General features: G+C 38.7%; 1 protein-coding gene across 1 annotated transcript; it reads left to right on the plus strand.

Moving 5' to 3' along the window:
• Window positions 1-5,342: 5,342 nt before the first annotated feature.
• Window positions 5,343-8,226, plus strand: LOC143876746 (transcription factor bHLH30-like). The gene is made up of 2 exons (XM_077378443.1): window positions 5,343-6,628; window positions 7,488-8,226. The coding sequence occupies exons 1-2, from the start codon at window positions 6,101-6,103 to the stop codon at window positions 7,932-7,934; spliced, it is 975 nt and encodes a 324-aa protein (XP_077234558.1). The 5' UTR covers window positions 5,343-6,100; the 3' UTR covers window positions 7,935-8,226.
• The last annotated feature ends 3,038 nt before the right edge of the window (window positions 8,227-11,264 follow it).

The raw sequence follows: 11,264 nt of genomic DNA on the forward strand, positions 1-11,264 counted from the left end.
TATGTGAATTTTCTTTAGGTCGATCTCTTAATGTTCTACTAAGGATCTAAGCACGTATTGACCGTGGTTTGCTTCTTTGTTTCATTGTTTGTTTGAGTTTTGGAATATATTTAAGGAAATCTAACGTTTTACTAGATTTGCCAAAGTATTTCTGATGTAGGACCGGGAAGAGAAATAGAAGAAATGGGAGCAAAAGAGAAGACGAAGAGAAGAGAGGGAAGAATAGAAGAAGAAAAGGACAATAATAGAGGAGAAGAAATCTGGGAGGGGGGGGGAGAGAGAGGAAATTAGAGAGAAGAATCTCGATCAATCAATTAATCATCAAAACTAATAGTCTCTAATACATGAGGCCTATATATAGGCAATTAAAATAAAATTTCATAGAAAGTAAATAACTTCACCAACTCTAAATAACATGAAAAATAAAAGCCATAAAAACTAAAATCAAGGAAATAAAATCCTAAAAACTAAATAACAAGGAAATAAATTCTTAAAAGTCCTAATGGGCAACTATACCTCTTATTAGGCATATATTATGTATCACTTTCCATCCTCATCCTGTGGTTTCGCTGCAATCTCTGTCGAGATTGCATCAGGTCTCTTCTGAGATTCTGATTCTCCCGTTTGTGCCTCTTTCTTCAGCCGAGAATGAGGACGGTTGTCGAACACACGATGAAGATTTCAGTGAAAATCTGTAAAATTACTGAAACATATAGAAACATAAAGTAAATAATAAAATTCTAAGATGAAGCTACCGGAAATGCTAAAATAAGCACAAATACACATTTAGAAGCCATCACATAAACAAGAGAAATCATCACATAAACAAGATAGCCATCCATAATAGTTTTAAAACATTGAATGCCTAGTGAAATGCATTGTTGCAGACATAATAATTCAGTGTAGCCATTTCAAAAAATAATAATAATAATTCAGTGTAAATCACATTTTACATGTAATTCATATAAATATTTATATATTGCGAGCCTTGGCGCAATGGTAAGGTTGCTCCATTGTGACCTGGTGGTCACGGGTTCGAGTTGCGAAAATAGCCTCTCTGCGAAGAAGGGGTAAGGATGCGTACATCTAGCCCTCCCCAGACCCCGCAATGGCAGGAGCCTCGTGCACTGGGCCGCCCTTTCCTTTTACATACAACACATTTCACATGTAATTAAGAAAAACATAATTATATAATACATATTGATATAATATACCACTAATATACTATGTGTTTCAGTAAATGTTTCAATGGACAGCAAGAAAAATGATATAGAAACCGAGTTGGGAACCTACTATAAAACCAGCAAATCGACTGTTTTACTCTTAACAAGGTGACAACTATCTTGATTTATTATAGTTTCCCTTTGAATAATGATATGGAAACCAAACAAATAGCCATTTCCCACGTTAGCAATGTTTTTCCTTATTTTTTAGGCTTTTTGTTTCCTTAAAATGGCAAAACTACCCCACTTATGTCATGTGGAACGGGGGAGAATCATGTTTCCTATCGAATTGAACCTCTAGGAGGTCCAGTTGCCTTGAATCAACCTATTTCCCCATCTTTTTCTTGTTTATTTGTGTTACGGCCAATTAGGCACGTTACAGATTTGGTTTCGGAGCTAATGGAAACGGGAAAACCATGGCTCTGGTTATGGTTTCCGTAGCAGCACTCAAAAGGAAATGTTTCCATATTGCTTCGTCGGTTGAAATTTTAAGCCATGATCTCGGACGGGATTTAGCTCGTCAATCACGGCATCCCAATGAATGCAGCCATCCTAACCCCCAAAAGTTTCCATTTGAACCCTGATAATAACCATACACTATAAGGAAGAATAAGACAACGGACCATTTGCTTATTCGACAGGGCCCACAACAGTTACAGCACTTATTTATTCTCTCCATCGGGTTCTTTTTCTTACTTATCCTACTGTCATCGCGAACTTCCAACAGGGACCTGGCAAAACAAACATGAAGTGTACATGGTGGCATCCCACCCTATGCGTGGATTTGGGTAAAGATGGTGGGCCCAACCCAATTAAAGGTTGGTCTTAAGTCTCAACCCCATCAAATCGTGGAATAAAATGCTGGGTTCCACAGTTCAAAATAGAAGGTGTAAAATGGTGCGCCCTACTCCATCAGAATATGAGGTCAGGTTTGCAATTTTCCTTGAAAATGGAGAACAATTTTCAAGAAAATTGGAATTACAGATGCTGAGAATTTTATTTGTGATATAAAAAATTCCAATAAATTTTTTCCATAAAAAATCAAATAAAAATTTTCAAAGGAAAAAATAAAATACAACTAAAGTTTGGCTCCTATTAATTTTAGAGCACGTCTGGCTCCAAACTGTACTGATTTTTAGCCACTTCTCACCCTTGTCTCAATCTGCCTTTCTCAGATCTCTCTCCTCTCTCACCACTTGGAGACACTAAAAAAAAAAAAAAAAAAATTCCTAGCTGCATTGCCTTAGTGAGATTGTTTCATCTCCGTCCTGACTAAGTGCATCACACAGGAATTATTCTTTTGACTTTTATATGAAGGGTTGAAATTACTCACTAAAAAACATGTGCTTTAATATGAGCCATTCACAAAAGAGAGATAGGACATGTAAGAAATTTTTGGAGGACGGACATAGTAGCGACAAAGGTGAAACGACGTCATCTATAAGGAAGAACAAAATTCGGTTTTTATTTATTTATTTTCCCTGTTCATTTCTCCTTTGCATGTACATTAAGTTGAGCCTCTAATTGAAAAAAAATATAAGCATTAAGCATATCTTTTGTGAATTTAACCAACTTGCCTAACCCACCACCGTGATGATCCAACGGTAGTATTTTAACCCAATCTCACTGTGAGATCTCACATATTCTAACAATTTTGGAAACTAAAGTATAGCTTGATCGCACCAAAAAATAGTCAAGGAAATGAATTTATTCCTAAAAGCCACCAATACAGACGAGCATGTCTTAGAATCTTGGAACTGCGCTTTACCACCTCAAACACATGCACAAATGGATGAAGCTAAAAATTCACTCTTGTTCAATCTCCCAAATAAGACTCAATTCACTCATCTAAAATTATACTTCGCTTTCGAAATTGGTGCAATTGTAGGACACATGACAATACATCATCTCATGTTTAGTCTCCTACCGCTCAGAGCTGCTGAGGGACTATATTTTATGAGGATTCTCAAACCTAGGGTTGCAACTTGGGTCAGGCAAGTCAAGTTTTCGATAACCCTACCTTACTCTACTCGAGAAATTATCTCAGGTTTGGTCGTCTCAAGTTTTTTTAAGGTAAAAGCCTTGATTCACAAACAAGACCCTAACTTTTTTAAGGTAAAAGCCTTGATTCACAAACAAGACCCTAACCAGGATAATTTCTCGGGTCACATCAAGTCAGGATTTTAATATTTAGCTTAGGATAGTGACTAATTCGAAAGATTGAGGAAAACTTTAAATCTTCATACTAAAATCTTTAAATTTTACTTATCAATGCATGACTTTATAAAGAAAACTACTTTTTTCACATCACAAATCTGATTATCTCAATGAAAACAATTATATAAATAAACTTGAAATCAACATAAGCCAAGGCCTATGATTTCTAAACCCAACCTAGGTTATTTTCGGGTCAGATCGATGCGTGTCGGGTAAGCAACCCAAGTTGGAACCATAGTCAAACCTTATACCTTGTTCAGAAACTCTTAGGTATAGTAATCTATATGACTGGTGTGCGGTGTGCCTAGACTGAGTTACAGTAATGCTATAAGACTATGATGGTAGCTCACACAAGGTCAAGACTAAAACATCTCTAGGCCATCGGATCGTGGTCAATCCTCAATAAGCCTGCTAAAGGAACGGTAGAGATCAGTGAACCTAGATTAGTGGGACCCAAAATGGGTTTTTATCCTATAGACTTTACACAGCAGTGTGGTCTCTCCATCCGATATTGCGAAAGGACCCAATTGGAGGGAATACGGTGCGGCGTGTGGCCCCTCTAGTTTTGACATTTTAGTAGTTGATGGGGTCAAGAACGGGCCCACTTCCCACAACCGTACGATCTTGATGCTACCTACGGTGATAAAAATTCAACGGGCGTTCACACCTGTTCAAATCCACTTTGTCAAAAGTCGATGGGGAAAGGAGTTCCCAACACCAGTGCCAGCCGGCTATCCATGTTGACCACCGTCTAGCCTACTGTTGAATTGCCATTTTGACCCTTCTTTTCTTGGGGAAATTAACCCCTTTGCTATTTGGTCGGTTTGGGGTCTACTAAAACCCCCGACTAAACCGACCAATGTACTCATTTCCGTGGAGTTGCAATTATAAAAGAAGAAAGGTCTTTACCTTATATTTATAACATCAGATTTGCAAGGGACCATGCCACAAAAGGCATTTCGCGGCGGGCTATTGCATGTGAGAGCAGCCACATAGCCAGGCTCACTTTTCATAAGACTTTGTTTTATTCATTTACTTCATCTGAGGTGGCTGCTATCAGATGCAATAGCCAGTCGCGAAATGCCTTTTGAGATGGTCCCTAGCAAATCCCCTACAACATTTGAAGGGTATGAAAACATTTTATCTGGAGTATTGGGCCTAAAATCCAGTATTTTTAAAAAATATATATATAGTAGGCCCACTTCATAGGATGATCCAAACCGCTCATTTGCTGGCCACGACATAAATTGGTCGTACCACGTAAATCACCCTGTAAATTGGGTGCCCCTCTACAGATCGGAGAGTTAGGATAATCCTATAGAGATGATTTACGGGGTACAACCAATTTATGTCGTGGCCCAGCAAATGAATGGTTTGGATCATCCTCTTAAGTGGGTCCTACTGTACTTTTTGAAAAATACTGGACTTTATGTCCACAGTTGGTATAAAATCTCAGGATATGTAGAGATATTATATGATGAATGCGCGTCTAAAAAGGTGGTACGATAGAAGTACCACCCTCGATATTTGATCCAACGGCAGCTCATCAAAAAGTGAGCCGCTGTTGGATCAAATAGAAGGACGGATGATGAGTAAGTGTTTATACGCCCACTCATCTTATAATTTCTCCCATATGTATATACGGAGACATACAAAAGCTAGAGACGGTGACAAAGAAGGGCAAGAAGAAGAAGTATAAAGGTAATAGAAGGACGGATAGTGCACGCGAAATCAAAATATACGTATGGGCCGGGGTATAAATGTTGGAGGGACCAACGTCATGACACGGTAGAGCTGAAGTCACTGTGACCCCACTTCCCTCTCGTGGGAATGTTAGTGGTGGCATCATCAGATCTTTGAATATAATGCGTGAAAGAAAAGATAAAATGAGGGGGACCAAAGCAAGCATGTGTGTGGCCACCCAAAAGACCAAGACCCTCCCGAACAAGAAAAAAAATACAAAGTGAGAGTGCTTAAAAAAGAAAAGCAAAACCAGTGGAGAATAGGGGTTCATGGTGGTTGTAATAGATGTTGTTGAGGAGTGAAGATTTTATTTATGTTACTGAAACCGAGGATAGAGAAGGGGTGTGAGAGAGAGCGAGAGAGAGAGAGTCCCAAGACACAATCATTACGTGGTTTTGGGAAGGAGGAGGGAGGCGTGAAATTAACTAGGAGAGAAGAATGTGGGGTTTGACCGAGGTGGACTATTATCATCAGGGCCGGTCGGCACTCGGCATTCATTCTTCTGCCGCTGCTATCGAGTAATATAAAGGCTAGAAAAAAAGTATTTTAGATTATAAGAGAGAAAGAGTAGGAACAAAGGAAAGGCGAATACAGGACTGTAGTTATCAGAGAGGAAAAAGAGAGTAGGAAGTGATATAAAGAGAAACAAAGGGATGGCATCAAGGGGAAGAGAAGTCTAAAGCTTGGCTTTTTTACGAGGGCAGGGAAAGGAGGACAAAAGATCAGAACCAAACACCGTCCCATATGAAATAAGAGTCTATTTTGCTATCTTCTTGAAAGTTTAAGGGCCCCCCTTTTTCTTTTTATCCCTTAACAAGAGCCCAAATAGAGAAACCGCGGATGTGGGGTGCCTGAGAATGTCAAAAAGAGCTTTATAGTTTGTGGGGGAGAGGGTAAAGAGAGAGGGAAGGAAAAATATGTGTGGGAAGAAGGTGGAAAATCAAGAGGAGGATTCCCAAATGAATGAATTCCAAACATACCAACAACAGCTATTTCAACACCAACAACAATATAACGACAGATTTTTAGGAGGGCTTGGCCTTCCTGAAACTGCTTCTATTCTACCATGGTCTCTTCCTCCGGTTCAGGCTTTCGACCCGGTTCAGCTTATCACTAACCCGGTTCGAGACCACGATCAGTTTTTAACTTCTCCTTATAGTGGTTTATACAATCGAAGAGCTGCTGCACTACAATTTGCATATGATGGGTCTTCTTCAGATCATCTGGGTCTAGCCAGTTTTTATGGTGGTTCGGACCGGTCGGGTCGAGCCGAATCGTCATCGTTTGGTCTTCAATCTGAGTTGGGTAAGATGACGACTCAGGAGATGATGGAAGCTAAGGCCCTTGCAGCCTCAAAAAGCCACAGTGAGGCTGAGAGGAGGCGTAGGGAGAGAATCAACACTCATCTCGCTAAGTTGCGTAGCTTGCTACCCAACACCACCAAAGTAAGTAGATGATGATGATTAAATTTGATCAAATCTTGTTCTAGACTCTCTTATAGATACGTTGTTTATTTATTTTCTAGTTTATTTGGTGGCTATTTTTTTAGGGTTATGCTTTTATGATTTTAGATTTTGAAAATATACGAATAAGATGGGATAAAGATTATGCCTTTATTATGATTTGGGTTTTAATTAGAACATGATACGTGGGTACTGGTGCAATCTATTTTTCTTCTCCTCCCATAGATTTTTTTTGTGTGTTTCTTTTGTTGGGTTTTTGAGTTCCTAGGAACGAAGCAAAAAGAAAATAAGCTTTAAAGTTTGGCATGGAAAAGAGGAACCAGAGATGCTGAAAAAGCTTTCACAGAAATGTCTTGCCGGAGAACAATAAAAGATGGTGAAAGAAAGACAAACTAGCCCGCTTGTCAGAGAGAACTATCCCTTTTCATACAAATTCACTTTCTGGAGAACGGGCATGCAACCCCAAAAATTCTCTCTATCTACCAGTTACTATCTTACAAAAATCCCATCTCTCTCTCTAGATACATATATTACACTAATGTATTATTTGAAGCTACAAACCCAATATTTTTCGTCCTTTTTTTAGAGGTAAGCTGGGGTTTGGCCAAGACCCCTACTGGTTTATTTAAATAAGAAAGATGATACAGACCCTAACCCTCTCCCAAGAATAGGGATACAAACAATAAGACTACATAGGCTTAGATTCTGCCTTAGAAGCAGAATATAAGGAAACGGAAATACAAAGAATCTCGAAAACTTCTAATAACCAATAGCGTCTATCATCCTCTGATTGTACTTCTTTTTTCTCAAATTCTAATGGTTCTTCATCCTTTTTTGGCAGACGGATAAAGCTTCCTTACTTGCAGAGGTGATCCAACACGTGAAAGATCTGAAGCGTCAAACGTCGGAAATTGGTGAAGTGGGACCGGTCCCGACGGAGGCCGATGAGCTTACCGTTGATACTTCTGATGAGGATGGCAAGTTCGTAATTAAAGCTTCTCTTTGTTGTGATGATAGGTCGGATCTTTTGCCGGACCTTATCAAGACCTTAAAGGCCCTCCGATTACGTACGCTCAAAGCTGAGATAACAACACTAGGTGGGCGAGTGAAGAACGTGTTGCTCATTACTGGAGAAAAAGATTTGAAGAACAATGACGAACACTCGATTAATTCCATTCAAGACGCACTTAGGGCGGTCATGGAGAGAACGTCTGGTGATGAGTCTTCTTTGGGGAGTATAAAGAGACAGCGAACCAATGTCAGTATACTCGAACACAAGTCTATCTAACCAACTTAAGAAAAACAAAATCAAAGGTTATCTTTTTCTTCTTCTTGTTGCTTAAACAGTGGTTTGGCTTTTATACTGTTTAGTTGGGTGTATGTATTTCCATGACAAAAAGGAATGGAAAAATAGATAAGATAATGAAAAGAAAAATATGGGTCTGGTTTGGTTTGCAGAAAGAATGCTGGTCTTGCAAGTTGTTGATTTTTACCGAGAAAAATGGGAGGATCTTTTTCGTGTGAAGTTATTAATTTCCTAAACAGAAACCCCTAATTTGGAAAGTGAAACTGATTGTTTCCATTTCCTTCCACAACACATTTAGTTGCTCACCTTTGTTTTCTAGTGAATGATGGTTATGTTGTTCTTGAGACTTTCCCCTCCTTAGATGTCTGATACATAAACCCCAAGCATGCATGCAACAGCAATGTCACGAGGAGTGTTTCACACACGTTGGAACTGTTTCTCTAATAGGCATTTCTTTTTCTATTTGGTTTGGTGTTTACAAATGGCAGCTATCATATAGGTAGCGCTTAAGTATTTGGGTTATGTACTCTTTGGACCATAAAATAAATGATACGAATAAACAAAAAACTCTCACCATGTTTAGAGGAAGATGTCAAGGAGAGTCTGCAATCTCATGTAAGCCGTCATAGGTACGAATACATTCGATGGAGAGATTCATCTTGAATCTTCCAACCTTACCAAAACATTATTTATGGTTATGTAATAAGAGTGATCGATCCATTCTCCATTATTTTCTCTAATGATCGCCAGTTGGTCTCCTGCCCACCCAATCCTCTGCAATATGTTTCCTTTTCTGCTTTCTCCTTAGTGTTTTGCAGCATGTCTCTTTTACATTTTGTTTCTATTTTCACCCATTTCCTCTCTCTCTCTCTCTCTCTCTCTCTCTCTCTCTCTCTCTCTCTCACGCGCCCACACACACACACTCACACGTACATATGGCTACCAATGCCTACTCTACTTTAGAGTAATCATCTCCTTCCTCATCCACGCCCGTTAAAGATAATGGATATAGCAGATATTTGAGGAGATATGGGATCTCCTTATGTGTAACCGTAATCTCCCAATATTGTCTGTTGTAACTGATTTAAATTTTTAAAGCTTTTTAATTTAGTTTTAATTTTATTTTGACTTTCCTTAATTTTAGAAATAAAGTGAGAACCTTTATTTTGTAAAATGGGAAGTAAACACGTTTCTAAAAAACGGCTACTCACCTACATTTTGTTTTTAAAATGTCTCTCCTTGATCTTCCTTGCGTACAGAAAACAACCATTCCTCTACATCTTTCTCTAGAAGATTTCTCCCTTGACACTACTTGCTTTCTTCTCTAGAAAATTTACTGGATTCATTTTTGTTCTTGGTTTTTTATTGGTTTTTTATCTTTTATCTTATTTCTTTGCGATATGGGCGATAAAGGATTTCTGGGAGGTTCCACTACGCAGAAACAACTTATGAAGGACCATTGTATAAATGCCCGCAAACCCATGGCATATTGATTTGGAAAGTGCGATTTCCGGCATGCCTTGATCCCTAACCAGGCTATTTCTAAACCTCTTTGTTTTATATTGATTTTCACTTTAATTTATAGTTACTGTATTAGTGGTAAATAATATTTCAGAAAATTCCTATTAGATTTTTTTACATAATCTCCAACAGTTTCCACTACCGAATCTCCTTAATTAGGTAGTCTTGATTTTTATCCATGTGGGTTGTTGGTAACACCAAATCTTTTGTAATCCAAATCAATCCTGTATTGTCTTTAATAATTATTTACCCTATAATGCCAAAAGGCATTTGGAAAATTTACAACGATTTGGTAACTTTACATGGTATGAGAACAAGGTGTCTTAGGTAGTTTAGTTAGTTTTCACTCTCTTTTTTAAACCCTGGCTATCTCTTTCCTTCTCTACAGTCCGACGTCCCCCAACCTCTATTACCTCGATTCCACCCACCCCACCAGCTACCACTAATTCAGTTCTTCCAGCCATCCCTAACCTAGCCAATGTTCACCACGCCATCTCAATGAAAGTTGACTGCACGAACTATCGTTTGTAGGGATCACAGTTAATTCATATATTTCCTGCCCATGTCCTATTCGGGTTTGTCAAAAAGGAAACTACTAGGAGAATATGGTTACATTTAGGGACATCCCATATCTCCTAAAATGTGTGCTCTAAGCCCTTATATTTAACCCTTCAAGACAAGGGATATAGCAGATATTACTTCTAGAAGATATGGGATTTTCCTCTATGTAACCCCAATGTCCTAGTAGTTTGCTCTACCTAATCTCTTCTAGGTAGTTGCTATCTCCTATTGATTAGCTAGGTTTTTGGATGAAATTTTTACAATGTATGATGATAGATTTATTTCTTCTGTCCATATTCCAAGGAGTGCCAACTATCTTGTAGATCGATTGGCCAAATCATGGGCCTGCGGGAATCATTATATGTTGGGCAATTTTTGCCCGCTGATCTGCAGCTATAATACTCTCTCTTTTAATACAGATATAACTTTACAAAGCCTAACCCCACTATTTCCTTGATCAACATCTCCAAACTCATATCCACCAAGCAACACCCAGAAATTACTGAATGTGGAAAGAATCAGTTTCTTCCAATCCTGAAAAGGAATAAACTCACGGGTTATGTTAAGGGCACCATACCACAACATCCTATCATTATTTCTGATAATCTGTCTCTTCTTCTCAGCCCAGCGCATAAGATAATGGATCGAATTGTCTTGGGTTGTCTTAATGCTCCTCTCTATTCTCACAGAAACACTCTAGTCTAACTACCTTGTTTGAAGTCTGGCAATTCCTAGAAGAGACCTATGCTCAATCAGTACACTTTGGATCACCGATTCAGACAACCCACAATGTTATCCTAGTAATGATGACATGATATATGATTAACGATTCAAGTACTCTCACTAGTCACTACCTATACCAATATTAAGGACATGATAAGATACTTGTTGGCAATGGCACTAGACTACCTATTATCCCCACAGTGTAAAATCATCAATTCCTACTTCTCATGGTGATCTTGTTAAAGTATAAAAGACTAAATAACGCCTTCTCCAACAGCTTAAGCTGTTGGAGTAGTTGGTCGTTCTACATGGTATCAAAGCCAAAAGTCATGAGTTCAAACCTTATGGATAGTAAAAATCCACATGCAATGGCCAAACCTAAAAGAGGGGCCACATGTGCCATGTGTAGGGCAAACCCAAAAGAGGGGCCACATGTGAGGGGGAGTGTTAAAAGTATAAAAGATTAAATAATGCCTTCTCGAACAGCTTAAGCTTTTGGAGTATTGG

The sequence above is a fragment of the Tasmannia lanceolata genome, unplaced genomic scaffold (genome assembly GCF_043159265.1).
Source record: "Tasmannia lanceolata isolate RefF3 unplaced genomic scaffold, GAP_Taslan_0.1 ptg000005l, whole genome shotgun sequence".
NCBI classification, from domain to species: domain Eukaryota; kingdom Viridiplantae; phylum Streptophyta; class Magnoliopsida; order Canellales; family Winteraceae; genus Tasmannia; species Tasmannia lanceolata.